The following is a 21,077-nucleotide window of genomic DNA, read 5'->3' as shown; positions in this document are numbered from 1 at the left end:
TAGAGGCAGGTAGATCTCTAAGTTTTAGGCCAGCCTGGTATACAGTGTGAGTGGCAGGACAGGCAGGGCTACACAGAGAAAGCTTGTCTCAAAAATAAATAAATAAATAAATAAATAAATAAATAAATAAATAATATTCAATTGTCTGACTGTAATTTGCTGGCTATTTTCCAATGAAGTATTCATGTTTTTTTTAAAAATAACCTATTCTTAAGGTACATTTTCTCATGTAAATTTAGAAGTTCTGTTTATATTTAGAACAATTTTCACCCCAAATTAGTGAGTATTTATGATTTCCTTGAAGTAAAAATTCCCATTGCTCTTCGTTGCTTGTTACATGTTCTACCCTCATTTATTGTAGATATTTAACTGCCTTGTCCAATTCATTTTACAAGACCTTGTCAACCATAAAAAGTGTAGGTCATATACTTATGAATGCTGGGGATGCCCTTCACACTGGTTTTTTTTAACACCTTTGCTAACAAATAGTATTGGGAAAACATATAAAAGAATCAAAATACTAAGGAAAGTAGGTAGACATTTAATTTTATGGGAGTTTACTTGATCTTATTTTCCATTAACATTTTAAGGTTTGCTGAAAATTAATTTCTTATCAGAGATCATATCAATACAAATATCAAGGGAAATGATTATTTTAACATTAATAGGAATTATTGTATACTGGATGGTAGCACACCCCAAAACAAATATTGTAATTAAAACACAAGGACATCCACATGATATTGACACACACACACACAATATATATATATATATATATATATATATATATATATATATATATTCATGTATGTATGTCATATACATATATTTGTACGCATAAACATATGTAAAGAGAGAGCTATTTGGGAAGACGGGGAGAAATTTGGAGTGCACATGTGGTCAGAATAATTGATATACTTGAATGTAAATATGATTATGTGACTCGTTCCCTTACACAACTAATATGTTATTGACATATGTTTAAAATATGTGAAAAGTTTTCTTAAGAACTAATTTCTCAGGAAAATTACATTGTAATTTCTGGATTTGAATGTAGAGCTTTTGAAGGTGTTAGATTTTACTAACTATAGTATGCAAGCATCTAGGTAGGTTTGGAAAAGTTACTCAATTGGATTCAAGGCACAGTTGTGCCAGGAGAATTTCTTTTCCTTTCCTTTTTTCCTTTCCTTTTTTCCTTTCCTTTCCTTTCCTTTCCTTTCCTTTCCTTACCTTTCCCTTCCCTTCTTTTTCTTTCCTTGTTTTGCTAATGTTCTTTGTTTATTTCTGTCACCTTCATACATGTAGTCAATGTGTTTGGTTCATACTCATGCCCTTAATGTTTACTCTCCCTCCCTCTCCCACTCCAGTAGACCCTTTCTTCTTTCCCAACTAACCCTCCCTCTTCTACTTACATCTGTGTTATGTGTATTTGTGTGTATGTATGTGTTGAGAGACAGACCCATACAAAGACACACACAAACACACACACATAAACACAAACAGAGGGGAGAGGAAGAGGGAGAGAGAGAGAGAGAGAAGTGAGGGAGATTGTATGTAGGTAAACACAGCTGCAGTGTATTCATGACTATAAAGGGCATGCCATATTCTAAAGACAGAGCTTTGTAAATCCACCACCACCCCATCTTCAGGCTCTTGAAATCTTTTGGGGCCCTATTGCTGGACCTTGAAGAAGGTGATATTGATGTTCGATTTAGAGATAAGGACATAGTAGTCACCTATTCTTAGAACTTTGATGGTTTATGAGACTCTTCATTAATCATTACCTTCTTAAAATGGAAGAATTTTATTTTAAAATGCATGTTATAAATGTTGTGTTTTATAAAGAAGCTTAGTGTGCCAAAATAAACTGATTTTCAATTATAGCAGCAAAATGAAAATCAAATACAATGAATAGGAATAATTTCTTTATTGTACTAGGCTTATGTGGCAAGATTAGTTTTATTAATGAACTTAAACTTATAGAACTAAAGAAAAACTTTCTCAATGAGATTAGTAATTCTAATTATTTTATACTTAATTATATATATACATATATCAGATTATTTCATAAGTATTTATTCTGACATGAACAAAAGTTTAAAATATTTAAACATAAATATAGTTCATGGTATGGAGTGAGCTCAAGCTGCTAACAAACAGAATCACGTGGAGACAGCTGGTACACCTGAGTGTCATCTGACTTGGAGACAGCTGATGCACCTGAGCATTATCTGACAAATTCTCCGACGCTTCCCACCTTTAGTTGCCCATTTCTACATGTGAATACTTTTTACTTTATTTATACATTTTGCACAAACATACAACTGTTAACTAGAATATAATCTATCATTATTTTTTTATTTAGTGGTTTTCTAAGACAGAATCTCATGTTCTAGCCCTGGATGGTCTAAAACTCATTATATTGAACAGCATTGCCGCAAATCCATAGACATCCACCTGCCTCAGCATCCCAAGTTGTGAGAGTGAAGGTCTTTGACAACATATACAGCCTTCTAATAGTTTTCAATCTATACTGAAGTGTGAGTTCCTCGAATACCACACTGCACATCTCCCTAATCACCACACACAAAAATTGCACTAAGAAGCATCTGGTATTTTATTGAAATAGGTACAAGTGGCCACAGAAATTTGTTGATGTTGATGTTGTTGTTGTTGCAGAAGGCTTTTATGTTTCATAGCAGATATGGAATAGGAAACATGTATTTTTATACTGTTATATAAAGATTGAATATTGGACTTATAGCAGTAAACACTTACATTGCAAAGATATTTATTATGGTTTAAAAATAATCAGATACAATTCAAGATATGAAATCATCATTTCAGAGGCAGGAAAGGGATGATCTAGTCAGGTAATCAAATTCTAACTGTGGTCAACATAGTTACTTAATGAAAATAATTCTCAAATGACCTCTCTATCCAGGTAGATGCTATTCCCTTGGTTGATGTTAATATTATCAGTGTGAAACACAGAGAAGTATATGTATAACTCCCCTCTGTGCCCACACCAGTAGGGCATGGCTATTTCACACAAGCTTTATGGATATCACAGTAAAAGGTAATTAACACAGTTTATAAACCTTTTCTTTAATGTTTTATTGACTCAGAAAAGCTATGAACTCATAAGGTAAACTATAATCCTTCAATGGTTAAAATTACGAATTCTGAAACTAAAATCTCTGCATTTGTAAACAAGAATTTTATATTGTTAGATGACCAGGATTCTGCCTATACAAAACTGGCATAATGAACTAAGTAGAGTAATTTGTATCCTTATCTTTCATTGAATGAAAAGATTATTTTAACTTTAGAGAAAAGGTTATTAGTAAGCATTCATAAAGGTTTCTAAAAAAATTACCATTTACTACTACAATGGCAATTACTAGTGTGTTATGTGGTTTGTCTTCTATTTAAGTAGCTTATATTTTCTGTGTGTTTGTTATAAAACAAAGCTAGAGAGTGCAAATTTTCTACCTCGTGTGTTTGGGGAAACAGTGGACCTAACTGTATTTTAAGCAATAGTTATCCTACTTCTATTATCTATTACATGTGTGTGTGTCCCTGAAGTAAAAAATAAAATGTATTTATTCCTTATAACTAAGGCAGAGAGAAAAAAGTGGAAGTAGGGAGAAGAGAGTGAAAGAAAACAAGAGAGCAAAAGGGAGACAAAAGGTCATTCAAGTCTCCATTCACACAAACCTTACACACACACATAGTTGATGGATGTTCTGACCCTTTCTCACACAAACGTTACACATATACATACATACACACTGTTGATGGGTTGAGGAACAATGTTCTAGACCCTAATCACACAAACTTTACACATACACACAGAGTTGAAGAATGGGAGAAACGGTGTTCCAGCCACCATACTTTATTCTTTCTTCCATAGCTTATATATCCCAGCAAAGTCTTTCAAGCAGTATATAATTACAATATGATTATGTTTTAGATTTCTTCTAGTAAATGATTATGAAAAAACAGTGTGTTCTCTAATACCTTTACAAGAAATGACATTATGTAGTAGAGGTAAAGAAAATAAATTATTCTCCAAAACCCATGTACATTCGTAACTAAACAACGTGTTACAGATTAACAAAGTGTGAGCAAGCAAGGTAGTTTTCTCAGCCAGTTTCTCTTACTGGCAGGCAGCAATTTGTGGTTACAAAGAAAGGAGTAATTATTTTATTATTTATCTTTAAAAGTAATCTTGAAAAATATTAAAAGAATCACAAATCTAAACTTTTATATAAGAATCAGTCATATCTATCTTAAATCCTCAAAAATGCATATCTACTCATCAGCAATTCTTATTAAATCATATCAGGCAGCTGAGGACAAAAAATGGTTATAAGAAATCATTTATCACCAGTCAGCCTCAGTGAGAGTCACATCACTCAGCACTGCCACTGTTCTTGTTCCCCGACCACAAAGGATCCCTAGCTTAACTAATAAGAGTGTGCCTTTCTGAATTTCAAATTGTTCCTCAGTTTTGTTTTTTTTTCATCAGAGCCAGTGGTAAAAACATCTCAACCCAGCTTCACTAACAATTTTATTTTTTCCAAGTATTTTCTAATGGTGGTAGTAATTGTTGACAATCTATATTTCTAAGTTCTTCTCTATGTTAGTGATTGAATTATTAATCTGCTTCATCAGCAATGCCTGAAAGAGATTATTGTGAATGCCAGAATACTGCCCAGTGAGGGACTGGAAACCCCCTTAGAGATTTTTTTTTTAAATAATTATGAGATTAAGACAAGTGTGAATGTAGCAAACAGAGTAGAAGTCCACAACAGCATGCAGTCGTCAGGACACAGTCCTTGGAGTCGTGCCACATGGAGGCTCACCCATGTAGCTCTCGTAACCTGTGGGCTACATTCCATGAGTTCTACAGCCATTTGTCATTCCTCCTGCATGGCCCTCGGCATCATTACAATTTTCAATAACATTATAAAAACAAGATCCATGGTTATAAAAATATTGGTACCTTCTCATCTTTTTCTCTTGATAGATCTGAATAAAAATAGACATTTTCTGCTCCATGGAGAACTCCAACAGTGTTAGGTATTGAGTAGGGATGAGCCGTGATTCTCTGCTGTGGCTTTCTCCAAATGAAAATCTACAATGGGCTGAATTTCTGTCTGATTCTATGTCCTGATTCTTGAGAAGCAGTATTGATGTGAGGATGAATAATTTAACTTTTGTAATGTACTTTAAATTTTATGTTTGTTCAGTTATTGTCTTTGATAATTTGAATGAGACACAAGTTAATCAAATTATTCCTTTTGATAGTAAAAAATTAGAGCAACAATAAAAATTTCCAAACGTTCAGATAGAAAATAAGAATTTCTCTCTTGGGGCCCATTAGATGGCTCACCAAAGAAAATTGCTTAATGCTAAGATTGATAATGTGACATCAATTCCCAGGACCTACAAGGGGTCCTGAAAGTTGTTTTCAGATCTTTGCATGCACTGTATACCATGGTATACCATGACATACCATGCATGACACCCCCATACATGCACATATACACACATGCATACAGGTACACATGCACACACATGCATAAAGATAGAGAGAAAGGAGAAAGGGAAGCAGGAAAGGAGGAAGCAAAAGATTATACAATTTATTATTTTTAAAGGAATTAGAATCTTAAAGAATTAGCAAGCAATTGTTGCCAGTTATATACCAGATGGTGGTTTAATAAATGTGATGTTCCTTTTAGCCTTTACTTAGATGGAGAAAGGAAGAAAGCCATGCTTTTGTAGTTATTATTTAGCAGATATAAACATTTAGAATAAAAGTTAAAAAATCAAATAAAATTATTTGGTTCTAACAAATGACATCAATCACAAAAAATGAGTATTTTACAATCACAGAAAATGGCTTCCAAAAACTTGACCCACAGTTTCAAAGAAAATTGTTCTGCAAAAAAGGATTTTCAGAAGACATTCCATACACTAGCTCACTTATAATGATCTCATCATGATTTTTATTCCTTTCTCTTCATCACACCAAAAACATTTGGTCCTTTAGTAACATTAGAGCATTAAAGCAGCTTACTCTGCATCACTTGTTTTCATGTGATAAATTTTCCACATCTCTTTTATAGAACTCAACACTACACCTACTCAGCTCACTTTCTTTCTGCTTACTGGTGTGCCAGGATTAGAAGATATTCAGATTTGGATGTCCATCCCTTTCAGCTTCATGTACTTCTTGGCTGTGTTAGGCAATGTGCTGGTCATGGCAGTGGTGGTCTGTGACCGGAGCCTCCATGAACCAATGTATCTCTTCCTGGCCATGTTGGCATTAAATGATGTCCTCCTCTGTACTGTCACGGTACCTCAAATGCTGCTCATTTTCTGGCAGGGCCCCTTGGCAGCCACCTTTCCTGCCTGCCTTACACAGATGTTTTTTGTCCATGCTCTGTTCCTCTCTGAATCTGCTGTCTTACTGGCCATGGCTTTTGATCGCTATGTGGCTATCTGCACACCACTGCATTACACATCCCTGCTTACAGGCTCCCTCATTGGCAAGGTTGGTCTGGCGCTGATAGTTCGAAGTGTGGCTGTTGTTACTCCAGGTGTTCTACTTATTCTCCGCTTGGACTTTTGCCGAAGCAACATTATCCGTCACACATACTGTGAGAACATGGGCATTGCCAAGTTGGCTTGCAATAGCTTTACCTTAAATAGCATTTATGGTCTTTCAGCTGCTCTCCTCACGACAGGGCTGGACTTCGTCTTCATTTCTTTGTCCTACTGGCTAATCTTGAAAACAGTTCTACAACTGCCATCAAGGGAAGCACGGACAAAAGCCTTTGGCACCTGCGGAGCTCACATTTGCGTCATTTTAATATTCTACACACTGGCCTTTTTCTCTTTCTTTACCCATCGATTTGGACACCATGTGTCCAGGCACACCCTCATCCTCCTAGCAAACATGTATCTACTGATACCCCCAACCATGAACCCCATTGTTTATGGAATAAAGACCAAAGAGATAAGGATGCGAGTAGTAGGACCCTGTTCTCGAAAAGTATTCAAGTCTAATGAAACAGCAAAGAACAGGGAATCCAAAATAAAAAATGAGGCTTAAATAAAAATCCAAAACATTTTGCTCAGATCTAGCCCTGGAACAGCTAACATTCAATAAAAACACTAAATAGAATTCGAAAGAGAAAGAATATAAGTCGGGTGTGTAGTGCAGTAGAATGAATCCTGGAGAAATTGGTATTGGAGGGAATACAATATAGTGTACAAAATTAAATAAGAAAGGATATGTGAAAATCTAAAATAATAAAATTGTGCACAAAATATATTGCTTTGTTGTTTTAACTTCTAATGTTGTAGTTTAAACAGTTATATGACTCTTTTATTTTCTCCCTATCTTCCCCACCTCTCTCAAAATCCTATTCCTCCTCCAGTCTTAAATTGATAACCTCTTTGACCTTTGATTATGTTTGCTATATGCCTAGTTATACATGTATGTGTATGCACAAATATATGTAAATGGGATCTGCTAAGTTTATTTTTTTTTGTTTGTGTGTGTATGTTTTCAAAGCTGAGCACTATGCATTGGGCAGTTTACAAGGACGCTCAGCCTTGGGAGACTATCTCTCCTCCCAGAAGTCAATGATCGATTTGCCTATCATTCAAATGCTTCCCCCTTGTATTTCCAGAAAATATCTATTTCTTACAGATTTTAAGTCATTCATTTACTAAATCTGCTTTAGTTTTACATTCTAGAATTTTATTTTGTTTGGATTAAAAATGTCACAAACATGCTGTTTTGTGACACATCTGAGTTATATAATGATGTCTGAAAATAGAATGAATATGTATCTAAGACTCAAGAAGTAGAGAAACCAAGTTGCTATGCACTCCACCTACAGGAGAGCATTGCTGAAGTAGGTAACATCAAGCTAAGGGATTGTGACTCTGATACAATAAAAATGATTGCTTGGCATTGGGTCAGATTAACATATTAAGTCAATTCATAATACCTCATAGTACAATATTCTGATATAAAAATAATAAAACTCTGTCAGGATGGTTCTCAATTAGCTAAATCATGGAAAGCTTAGGGGAACATTCAGTGGGTTTGTTTGGCTCTTTAACTTTTTCTTTGTATTTCTAATGTTTTTATAGTTTATTTTGCTTATAATTTTCTGAACTGGTTTTCTTCAGAGGCTAAGACTGGCCTCAGATTCACATTCCTCCTCTCTACACTTCTGGACACATGTGTATACCAATCATGGCTTAGTTTCTCTTGTTCTCTTACATAAACACACGTACATTCCCTAGTTTAGTTCCCAATAATGAAGTGTCATGATATTTGCATCCTACTGTGCCTGCTGTCTACATTTACATCTAGAAGACTATGTGAGATAAGCCTGAAATTTAAACCATTTCTTCACTGAAAGATGTTCACTTTTGAATAAGAAAAAAATAAAACATTTCCCTGCAGTTTAGGAACAAACTATGTTGTGTGTACAATAAAAGAGTAAATATACATGGTCTACTGGTTTTACTGATGTACTGAGTGTCCTGCAAACCTTTTATCAAGGCATTTTTCTTTATACATAAACAAAATCTCTATATTGCATGTATATCAAAGTGACTATTTCACACTGTTGTTAAAATATGTTTTATTCTCTATGGTATTAGATTAAAATATTGAATGAGTAAGAGAACTAATGAAGTGATCTGTATCAATTAAAAGAAAATACCAAATAATACTTGAATAATATAAAGAATAAAAAAGTGCCATCTTATGTTTTTGAGAACTTTCTTAAATAGGTATTACATCTATATCACTCTCACTCCTTCCTTCCCAACTCAATTATATATATATATATATATATATATATATATATACACATATATATGTATATATGTATATATACACACATATATACATATATACGTATATACATGTATATATATACATATCTACACATATATACATACATATATATACACATATTTATACATATATGTGTATATATATGTATGTGTGTGTGTGTGTGTGTCCAGCCTATTGATTTATTTAGCATCACTAATTCACACATGTATCCAGGTCTGACTATATGGTGTTGGAAAATTTTTATTGGACCTTGCCTTAAGATGAAATAGATTCTCCCATTCTCAGCAGCCATTGTACACCATCACCCTAGGAAGGACATTATGAATTTTTCCTGTATGTCAATGCTTCTTCCTCCTCCTCTTCCTTTTCCTCTTCTCCTTCTCTGGGGGTAGTTTGAATGTTCTTGGCCCAGGGAATGACACTATTAGAAGTCCTGGTCTTGTCAAAATAGGTGTGGTCTTGGGGAAGGAATTGTGTCATTGTGGGCATGGGCTTTAAGACCCTCCTCCTAGCTGCCTGGATGTCAGTCTTCTCCTAGCAGCATTTAGATGAAGATGTAGAACTCTTAGCTCCTCCTATACCATGCCTGCCTGGATGCTCCCATGCTCCCACCTTTATGATAATGAAATGAACCTCTGGACCTGTAAGCCAGCCCCGGCTTAATGCTGTCCTTATAAGAGTTGCCTTGGTCATGGTGTCTATTAACAGCAGTAAAAACCTAATTAAGACATCCTCTTTTTTTTATAATAGATAGAGATTAATACAGAGAGCCACAACTGGTAAAATTATAGAGAGTAAGTATCAGAAAAGTACCCACTGCAAATTGTTACATCTGTAATGCAACTCCTGTGCCTAAGTTCCAGAAGATGGGAACACTGTAAGAACCGTAAGACTAAGGATGGCTGTTTCTAGGTAGTGTCCTGTGGGGCAGTGGACCATGCTACCAGACAGAACTGGAAAAATTGTAGCAAATGTTCAGAACCCTGATAAAACTCATAATTGAGAACATCAGGAGTTTGAACTAGCTATGGACCAGATTTCTATCCTGGAGCACATAACCATGACATCCCACCATAACAATCAGCCATGTATTGACAACACCTGAAGTTCTTCCCCATGCAGATAGAGCATGCCTAACCAGGTCAATACCATTGCTCGAATAAGACCAGCATAATGATACCACCAGATGGCATTTTCACATAATGAGAAAAACTCCAGGAAGCCATCTATTTATTTACTCATGGATACGAACAATCACTCATCCTGACCAAATGTACTTTGGTAGGAATGACTTCCTTAATTTTAAAAATGCATGTTTAATAAATGTTTTTCTTGAGACTTGTAATAAATACAATGCTGATCTAACAATGAGTTACAGGAGGCAACATAGTAATAAAAATTTGAAAAAATATATATTTCCTGTATGTGCATGTGTGTACTTAAAATAGCTTATCTAGCACATATTTGTGTTAGAGAAGGGATTTGATAAAATAAATTGTATGAAAAAGTTGTTATAAAAAGTATATTAAAATTATTCAGGCGTAATTGCTCAATTGCATGATTTAGTTAACAAGAAAGTTAATAAAAATATTTCGGAAATAAAGCCATAAAAATGTTTAACATCTTTATATTTATAGTATCTTACTCATGATGGTTAAGAAACTATGATTAACTGTACAAGACCTGAACAAAATTAGTATAGTCAAAATTCCAGCAATATGGCCAGATGATCTTCATGTCTCAACCCTTTTTGATAAGTATTGGCGGTGGATAGATGATAGGGATATTAAAATAATACCCATGAAAATGTGACTACTTATAGTTTTCCCACACACCAATGAATAGTCACAACCCTATGTGCTCAAAGGCAGAACTAAATGGATGTACTGAGTTTCAAAAAAAAATTGGAGGTACATTTGGAAAAACTATAGGAAGACTTAAGTAGAGACAGTATTTCATTGTACATGAATGAAATTATCAAGAATAAAAAATTGGTTTAAATGAAATAAAAAATAGTTTGTATTTAAGTGTGATTTTAAAGCATTTTATATTTAACTAAATCCACCTTATGTGTAAATGTTAATCTTCCTTTTATTTCCTCAGATAAAGGGATGAGATGAGAGCAAAGCCCAAGCTGTGTGAATAAATGGCTTGGGCTGAGCCCAGAGTTTTTCTAACTATCCCTATGCCTAAGCACTGAAGCTTCTAACCTCCATACAATCTAATCTTCTGCAAATCTGTACCTAGAAGACTTCAGCTTCCAGCCTCTATCATCTAACCTAGAATGTTTCAGCCTTTGAAACTTACTACTGAATAAACTCACTCTTTCTAACTCTTTTTGAACTCTGGCTGGATGGTTCAACTCAGCTGTTTTTGCTTCCCTCCAAGGTGCCTGATTCAAATTGACCTTTCTTGGTTTCTGACTGAATTGCTATACTTGAAAAGACTGACTGTGCACTCCAGGAACAGAACTGCTCTGAACACAATCGCTCTGCTCTAAACTGAACTGTCCACAACTACACTCAACTGAACTAAACCAAACTGAACTGAGCATAACTGAATTGAATAGAATTGAATTGAATTCTCTCTCCCTTACTGCTTTTTAGTAGCCTCTCTTCACAGTTTTTTTTTTTTTTTTGTGAAAGTTAGACTTATCCTATTTTAGACATTCTGTCAAACCTTTTTCTGATTTGTCACCTTATCTACACCTTAATTAGAGTTCATTGCTTGGGATTAAAGATATACTAAAGGTGTGTCTGTATTCTAGACACAGGGACCAAAGGAGTGTACTAAGGACATGTCTTATTCCAGCCAGAGTGATTAAAGGTGTGTAGCCTGCCTGTATTCCAGCTGGATATATGATCCCTTGACAGAGCAGCCATGTTACTGAATTAAAATTCCTCTACATTTATGTAATTTCCGATTGCTAAATAATGTTATTTTCTCAAAATGGTGTCTTTAAAGGAAATTTTATTGTAATTATTTTAGAAAGTTGATGTTCTTGTATGTGAGATTAGTAGTTCTTAAATTTTATTTTAAATCAATGCTTCTTTGGTCAAATTTAACATGCCTAAATAGAAAAATGATAAGTGGGCTCAAGTAAAGGATATAGCTTAGAGGAATGAGACATTGGTGGAACAAAAATCCATCAAGAAGCAGCATGGAAGCTGTGAGTCCTCCACGAGTTAATGCCTGGAATTTACAATCCTAATCTTTCAACTGCCTGGAATTTAAGGTCCTAATTTCAATTTTCTATCATCTTTGCCTTGTATTAAGTGTGATTACATTACAATATTAGTATTAAAAATATAACACCCAAATTACCCATTTTTAAAAATCAGTGTCTTGTTTATTTCTTCATTGTTTATACATCCAATAATTGTTAAAGACTGTTTTCACACTAAGGCAAGTCAAATTCTAGGACAGTAGCTAGAATAAGATATATGAGCATACATTACCAGTTAGCAAGGAAGAAGATATCAGAAGATACAAAGCATCTTTACATCAGGTTCTGCTTTATTTTTTTTTATTCAAACCAAATATTGAGATATGTGTATTAGCAAAACTGAACATTTACAGTTATTATTCTACATTTTATGAACATATATGAACTGGATTATTACAAAGATAGAAGATTTTATTTTTAACTAGTGTTCAGAGACATCAGAGCATCTGAAAAGAGTTGAGAAAAAAACATAATCAAAATATATTATATGAAAATTTTAAATAAAAAGTTAATATTAAACAAACACAATAAAATGAAAAGTCACCTACAGAAAGGATCTGGAATATCATGTTTTCTTCTTCCAAAATTTTAAATAATTAATCCTTATTTACCTGCATTTGAAAATATTTAAATGTGTTCTTCACCCTAAATTCTTATTAAAGCATGCATTAAACTAATGGTTTGTAGTTTTTTGCTTCACATAAAAATCTATGGGAATATGGCAAAATTACTTTCAAAATTCTATGAAGTTAATGCCATTCCAAGAAAACAAGTGAAGAAAATTGATATTGATGTTGATCCCTTCTAAAGAGAATGTACATCCCAGATCAGAAAGAATTTGCATCCCATTATTTTCTGAAGATGACACACAGGCAGCATGCCAGATAATACCTTCTGCCTTGACTTATAAGTGCGATTCTTAACACTTTGTATAGAGTTGTTATCATCTATAAATTATGATTGAATAAATATATTTCAAACAATAATAATTAATAATATTGAAATGCAAAAGGTCACATAAAGTTCTATACCGTACATTATCAAATGTCAAAAAGCAAAAGGAACCTGGGTTTTGCTGATTCAAGGAAAATTTGGGGGATAGATTCTTTATATGAAGTTTAAGGTTAGTATAGGCAAGAACAGAAAAGCCAGGGATTTTCATCATATTTCTCTCTAATACATTAATAACTGACTATGATTTTTAAAGAATGTGTGAGGTCATTCTATCTAGTCCTAATGATCAACAATAAGTGCTAAAGAGCCTGTCTGTAACTGAGTTGCCTCATATTTTGCTTTGCATATGTTTTGTCTGAACACAACATGCAAAATTTACCATGGCATCACACCATCAGCACCAATATCTTATTGCCTTGATGATATGCCTACATTGCAGAAGAATTGATTTTATGAGGACAGATCAAATTCAGGATTCCTTGTCGGATCTGCTTGGTCTTCACACTATAGATGATTGGGTTGAGCACTGGTGGCACCATTAAGTAAATATGAGCCATGAAGATGTGAACAAAAGGAGAGGAATGTTTGGCAAAACGATGGACGATGGACAACCCTATCATGGGCACATATAGAATGAGCACAGCACAGATGTGGGATGCACATGTGTTAAGTGCCTTAAGTCTACCCTCCCGGGATGCAATTCTTAATACTGAGTGAAGGATGAAAACATAGGTTATTAAAATACCCAAAGAATCCATACCCCACAGCATAAGAATCACAACCATTCCATATATAACGTTAAACCTAATGTCAGCACAGGCAAGGCGGATTATGTCCTGGTGCAGACAATAAGAATGAGAAAGGACATGGGAGCGGCAGAAGGAAAAGAATGCTAGACGAATCAGGAGAGGAATGAGTGGAATAGCACTCCGAAGCAAGGCTGCAATTCCAATCTTGGCAATAAGTTTTGGTGTGAGAATGGTAGCGTATCGGAGAGGGTGGCAGATAGCCACGTAACGGTCAAGGGCCATGGCCAAGAGCACAGATGATTCAGTGAAGGAAAAAGTATGAATCAGAAACATTTGAACCACACAAATATTAAACTGGATTTCTCGGGAAATAGACCACAACACCCTGAAAAGTGATACCATAGCAGGCAAGGACATGGCCATGTCAGTGAGTGAAAGCATAGCCAGAAAGTAATACATAGGCTCGTGGAGCCTGGGGTCAGTACGTACAATGTGTAAGATGGAGCAGTTTCCTGTTACCCCAATAATGTAGATAAGGCAGAATGGGATGGAAATCCAGTGGTGAAATTCCTCATAGCCAGGGATGCCTGTGAGATAGAATATGGAGGACACACTGCCACTGGAGTTTGAGGGGGCCATTGGGTTGACTGTTCTAGTGACGTCCAATACCACTGTTACTCTCTCATGGGGAAGGCATTGACAAATCCAGGATCTGTATTTTAAAAAGAATGAGTAAGAAAAAAAAGTAAACAAAAGAGCCTCTAGTGCTTACCTCTAATAACTCCTTCAGCCATTCTCATCCTATTTCCCCTTTCTCTGCATTGTTGATTATTGTCAGTTAAAATTATACTTTCTGCACATATGTAGCAGATGTGCAGCTTGATCTTCATGCAGGTCCTCCAACAACTACAACAGCAGCTTACCCTGACTCTGTTGCCTGCCTGTGGATACTGTTCCCCTAACTGGGCTTTCTTATCTGACCTCACTGGGAGAATATGCTTGGTCCTGCTGTGACTTGAGGTGCTAGGGTGGGTTGGTACCCAGGGGGATCGCCCCCTTCTGAGGGGTGAAGCTGGGAGATGAAGGGGGAAGGACGTGTGAGGGGTAACTTGGAGGATGTGAGCTGTGTCAGCATGTAAAGTAAATAAACAAACAAATTAATTGAAAAAACTACTCAACCCACCAATTCCATCATTTCTTCAGTCTCATTCAACAGCCATTTAAACATGCATGAGCTTCCAAAACATCAGCCTGACAATGCATGTACACACAAATAGAAGACTACAGTTTTAACTCAATAATTTCCAAAGACATGTTTTTGAGAAGTAGATGTTTTACACCAACCCTTCATTAATTAACTCCTGCAGAGATTTGAATGGATGTGTTAGCCTGTTAAATTTGGCATTTGCATTCACAATTCTGGAGCATCACGCAAGGTACCTTTAGAGGAATCAGTAAAGTTTAGACTCACATTGGTCTCATTCTTCCCTAACTATTTTGTTGTTTAATTGATGTCATAATCTTGGTTTCTTCAGACAATAGACTCCAAATATGATTTGGGTTTGGACTGTAGCTCTTTTTTTCTTTTTATTTAAAAGTTTGATATAATGCATATTGTGCTTATTCTTATCCTCCTCTTACTCCCCCCAGACTGTTCCCACCTCCCTTTTTCTCTTTCAAAAACCCAACAAAACAGATAAGAAAGAATAAGATAAAATATAAATACAAGAGGAATGCACACATACATAAACACACACTTAGACAAACATAGAGTCTATGGTTTGTTTTTTTTTTTTTTTTTTTTTTTTGGTTGTATGTTTGTTTAGTTGGTTGGTTTTTGTCTTTTGTTTTGTCAATTACACCTGGGCATGGAGACTTCCATAGAGAATAGTTGTTATAATCAATAACACTACCATAGAGAAATTTTTTTTCCTGTTTCAGCCAATATCAGTTGCAAATAGCTTTTTAGTTAGGGGTAAGACTATTTTTCATTTATACAGTAACAGAGGATTGCTGTTTTTCAGTACAGTCCCTCATTCCCAGGCTGGCATTTAGTTTGATGTGAACCTGTGTAGGTCTTGAGAAAGCTATCACACTACCAGTAATTTGGATTGTTATTTTGAAAGCTAATTATATAGTAAAATATATTTGAGTGAAATTATGTATAATTGTCAAAGAAAATATTTGTTGTAATGTAAAGAGAAAAACAAAACATTTAAGGAAAATTAAAGTTTTTTTTTTTTTTTTCATTAAGCTGCCACTTCATGGTGAACATTGTTTCTCTGGTTCTATACCACATCAGCTTGAATTATTTTGTAGTTGAAATGTAGATTCACTTTTTAAACTACATATAATGCTATATATACACAAAAGTTGCATCCTCTATCAACCAAAACTTTGGCAGTATTGTGCTGGAAACCAAGGAGATACTGTATCTAAACCAGAGAAATTAATTTACAAATCACCCCACACAGTTATTTTTTCTCATTGAAGAAACATTTACAGCTGTAACTAAAAATTATAACATGGGAAATTTGTATGTAAATATTTAAAATACGATTATAGATAGTAATCACAAAATACTGATTCTGCTGCTGGTGAGTCTAGCAGAAACAATGAAAAAACAGCAATCCTTTGTTACTGTATAAATGAAAAATAGAGAAGACATACAGCATCATAATATAGATAGAACCCTCATGAGTGGGAATTTTTCAAAATAATATAGGTAACTCTACTGTGAGAATTATCAATTTCATCTCAATGACAACCAGTGATTACTAAACATACATAAGAGTCACACCCTAACCATTTTCTACTATTGTCAATTTCCACTGATAATTACAACATTCCTACCCAGATGCATTTCATTCTATTTGGTTCAAATAGAAAATAACACCCAGAGTGGAATACTAAGTTTCACCCAGACAAAGATGAGAATCCTTGGGATTTACTAAGATGTTAATCTGAAAATCTATGTTAGACTCTGTGGTGACCCTGTTACACAGACATGTGATGCAGCTGTCCATCCAGTAGCCACTAGTCCTCCTGTAAAGCCCTAGCAAGGCTTGCTTTTGACTGTACACTTTCCACTGCTTATGACTACAGTTTCAAATCAGTCCTCACAGACTTACCATATTTTGTTAGGATTAGTTTATAGACTGCAGTTCCTTATCTGTTAAATTTGAAAGCATCTCTTTGCCTCCTGTAAGCAGCAAATCCACTGACAAAGAACATGAGCCATATCAGCCTTCTGAGTTTGAAAAGCTGAGTCTAATTGGAGGCCCTTAGATGAGCACGAATAACTAAGATGTTTTGTCATTAACCTGCCCTTAACTGAAAACAAACAAACAAGATCCCAAACAAATAAAAACTTCCCCCAAATAGCTTTTCTTCCACTTTTGATAAGTATCCACCTCTTTTGCTTCTCAAGTTTTCAACTGTGTGTTTCCATTTTCTCTTATCTAAATATTTCCTTGATCTCTAACACTCTACAACAATTTTCCTTCCTATGAGTGGCCATTCAACTCAACAAATAAGTGAGGTTAATTTATAAATCTTCCTAAAGTCCTAAGAGACGTGTGGTCCCAAGATGTATGCAAGGCAGTGGCGTTAGCTACCTCAGTGACAACATGATTTTATGCCACCTCCCAAAGCCACTAAGTCCACTAATTCCAGACTGAAGCACTGAGTTTCTTGGTAGTATGTTTTCATATTTCTTTATTATTTACTGCCTCAGTATCTGGAAAAATATTACAGTGCTATGTGGAATGAGATGTTTGCTTGCATTCAGAATACAGATACCGAAGAATTTTTAGATGTAGAATATTTTAAGTAAAGTTACCATTGCTCTAATAGAATACCAGAACAAAAGCAACTTGGGGTAGAAAAGGCTTATTTAGCTTATTCTTCCTCAGCTCTGTTCAACCTTGAAGAAGTCAAAACAAGAACTAAAAAACAGAGCAGGAAGCTGGAGGCAGGACCTGATGCAGAGGCCATAGAGGATTGCTGCTTACTGGTTTCCCCCTTCCTAGCTTGCTCAGCTAGCTTTCTTGTAGAATCTAGTACCACAAACTCATACGTAGCATCAGCCAAAATGTTTTGGGCCTTATCACATCAATCACTAATTTAAAAAATGCCTTATAGGCTTGCCTACAGCCAGACCTTATGGAGTCATTTTTAAAATATTGGTGCTCCTTATCCTCAGATGAATTTAGCTTGTGCCAAGTTGACACAAATATAACCAACACATAGAGTAAGTGTGTTGCTTATGTTTTGTCAACAATATTGATTCCTTAATGCCTGAAGGCTGATGAAATATGTACCAGCTTTATCAGGTATACTACAGCCAAAAACTCTCATTAGCTTTGATGTATTCTTTTCTTTTTATCTTACCCACACTTTTCTTCCTTTTTATTGAATAAAGCTTTTTCTTTATGTAAAATATCCTTATTATACTGACCCCAAACCACCTGCTCCTCATAGTTTCTCTCCATCTATCTTCCCTTCTGGATTTCTGTCTCTCATTAAAACATAAAAAGTCTTCTAAGGGATAATCATAAAATAATACACATTAGGATAAAACAATGAACACATCAGAGTTGGACAAGGCAAACAAAAGGAAAGGGTTTCAAGAAAGCATGGGAAACAGAGGCTCACTTGCTCACACACTCACTATGACTGGCCATCACTTGAACACTACAACTGACCACAATTTTGGACACTATCACTCTACATGATAATGGAAACTAAAACTGATAACCACAGTGACCACTATGGTTGACTGTCCATCACAGTGAACACTACAGCTTACCATCACAATAACCACCATTGTCTGACACTAAACGCAAAAAGCACTGTTCTTATATATTCTGCTTTTAAGGATCTGCTTTTCACTTTAAGAATGTTTTGGCAGCTCTGGGAAACATTAGGTGGTGTGACCCTGGCTTTGAAAAATAACTCTAGAGTTAGCATTAATCTAACCCTTAATATTTACATAAATTCTCTCTTCTGCAGATTATATTACAAATTAGTGGGGGAGGAGATTACCATTGTACTTGTCTTAAATTTTGGGAATTTTAACGTGTGAGATGATCATAAATGACATGAATTGTTCTCTTTAGTCTTTTTGATGTCCTTTTCTCTCCTTGCTTACTGTGTCCTACCTTTTCCCTTGCCCTCAATAGTTAACAAGGTTTTCTTCTATAGGCATTGTTTATTTAGTTTCTAATTATATTTCCTATAATATTTGGTCTCAGTGTATTGAATGACTAATTTAGCATTTCATTACATTCTAAACTAAAAAAGTTTCTCATCTGTGAGGGTTTCCTGGCTCTTTCCGTAGCTGATCCTTCCTCATGTTGGTTTCTAGCACATTAAGTGTTTTTCTTATTCTCCCAGTTAGATGCAATACTAGGAGCATCCTCTGTGTGACTGTGCATGAGAATATTCAGGGTAAAAAAGGAAAGAAACAAGGTAAGAAGAATGCTAAAGAGCGTGTGATAGCACATCTGAAACGACTGGAAAAACTAAAAGGTTATAAAGTAGAAAGTAAGAAACACCTTCCAGATCATGCTTGGTGGAGGGAGGCATGAAGGAATTAAAAAAATCACATCTGAGAGTTACGACAGGTGGCTCAATAATAACAGAGGGTCAGTCCAAGAATACAGTTCTACAAAGTCTAAAATCTAATTTATATGGAGTTGGGGGGCAGGGAAATTAAACAGAAAAACAACTAGCTTGCATAGCAGTGAAGGTTATTAAGAAAGCGGTTAGGGGAAAAAGATACGCTTTTATCCTACTGTGGACCTTAGACACTGTCAAGAAAGATAGGTTCCCTGGTGTAACAGGACTGTTCTGAGGTTATCTTATCGAGTGTGTTCTGGCTGCACTGAGTCCCTCTCTGTAGCAGGAAGGTATAATCCTATGGATTTATTTAAAAGCCCAAGATTGGGAGGTCAAAGATAGGAAGAGCCAGAGTACAAGAAAGTCTTCTTTGAAACAGTCTGTCTTAGAAATGACTGAACAAATAAAACCAGAATGATGGCAGTAACAATAGATTTGTTAACATATATGGGCAAGGGAATCTCACAGGACCGAACCCCTTGACAAAGAACTACAGGCACCAAATGATTCCTGGGAGAGGGAGAATTAGCCTCTTGTCCTTTACTAATGCTCTATAGATCATTTTATGCATAAATAAAATTAATTTTGAACTATCATCCCACATCTTCTCCCCTCCCCTTCCCATCAGTTTACCATTTTCCCTCTAGTTCTTCACACCAGCACTTCATAAACATTGACTTTATGTCTGTAGCCCAAAATACATAGGACACACTTGTTACAGGAAATAACAGTAGGAAGAACAATGACACAAAGCAGTGCTAAACAAGGACACAATACAAAGTTTTGCATGGACAAAGGTGTCAAAGAAAATAAGTCTAGGTATAAGGTAGGAATATGAAGGTGGACAATAGGAATCAGACTGGGAAGGTACCTGCCTATCATTTTTGATATTGTCAGTTATAATCCATGGAAATAAGTAAATTCAGAAAATTATACTTTTTAAAAAATTTTAGTGATTTGTACTTACATGGACTATATTTGAACCCAAACCTGTCTAAATTCAGTTACTGACATTACCTTTTATTGGCTGTTAAAATTCAAACACATGTTAAAGTCTATCCACAATTCTATTTCCTTGTGTGTTAAAATGTAATTTTCTATATTACAAAGGAAAACCTAAAAGATCCAGAGAGAAGAATGACTTTTAAGCATTAATTATGACGCCTAGGCAAGTACTATTAATCTCTCAAAAGATAAATATAACACTTTTATTTGGTACTTTTTGATACAGTCAAAAATTTTTTAAACATCAAAATATCCAGAAGACATCTGGAAAATGTCTTTATTATTTATCTTTTAAAATATTCATAGTAATCATTCCTCATAAAATTTATTTAGCTCTGGTTGTTTCAGAAAATAATCCTATCCCAGTGGACCACTAATTGCTCTTTAAGCAACATGATTAATCAGATGAAATCCACAATGAACTGTAAGTCCAGCTGATGTAAGATGAATGAGCTTTGAGTCTGTTCCTTATATAAGGTGGTCCTCTGGAAATGGTCAGCTTTTAACATTGTTAAATAAAGGGATGGGGAATAGAGCTTCACTTTCACTTTCATGAACAGGATGCGCTCCTCAAATCGGTAATGTTTATTCTTTGAAGAACCCTGTTAAAGTGAACGATAAA

At 35.1% G+C, this 21,077-nt stretch overlaps 2 protein-coding genes across 2 annotated transcripts; one reads left to right on the top strand and one right to left on the bottom strand.

Moving 5' to 3' along the window:
- The first annotated feature begins 3,019 nt into the window (after positions 1 to 3,019).
- Positions 3,020 to 8,663, top strand: LOC117713598 (olfactory receptor 52Z1P-like). Its single transcript, XM_034509944.2, has 2 exons — positions 3,020 to 3,082; positions 6,141 to 8,663. The coding sequence occupies exons 1-2, from the start codon at positions 3,064 to 3,066 to the stop codon at positions 7,127 to 7,129; spliced, it is 1,008 nt and encodes a 335-aa protein (XP_034365835.1). The 5' UTR covers positions 3,020 to 3,063; the 3' UTR covers positions 7,130 to 8,663.
- A 3,586-nt stretch (positions 8,664 to 12,249) lies between these two features.
- LOC117699197 (olfactory receptor 51L1-like) lies at positions 12,250 to 17,335 on the bottom strand. The gene is made up of 2 exons (XM_076912290.1): positions 16,960 to 17,335; positions 12,250 to 14,540 (listed from the first exon to the last, which is right to left on the bottom strand). Exon 2 carries the CDS (start codon positions 14,465 to 14,467, stop codon positions 13,508 to 13,510), a length of 960 nt encoding a protein of 319 aa, XP_076768405.1. The 5' UTR covers positions 14,468 to 14,540; positions 16,960 to 17,335; the 3' UTR covers positions 12,250 to 13,507.
- Positions 17,336 to 21,077: the final 3,742 nt, after the last annotated feature.

The sequence above is a fragment of the Arvicanthis niloticus genome, chromosome 1, assembly GCF_011762505.2.
Source record: "Arvicanthis niloticus isolate mArvNil1 chromosome 1, mArvNil1.pat.X, whole genome shotgun sequence".
NCBI lineage: Eukaryota > Metazoa > Chordata > Mammalia > Rodentia > Muridae > Arvicanthis > Arvicanthis niloticus.
This window is presented reverse-complemented; position numbering and strand designations above follow the sequence as displayed.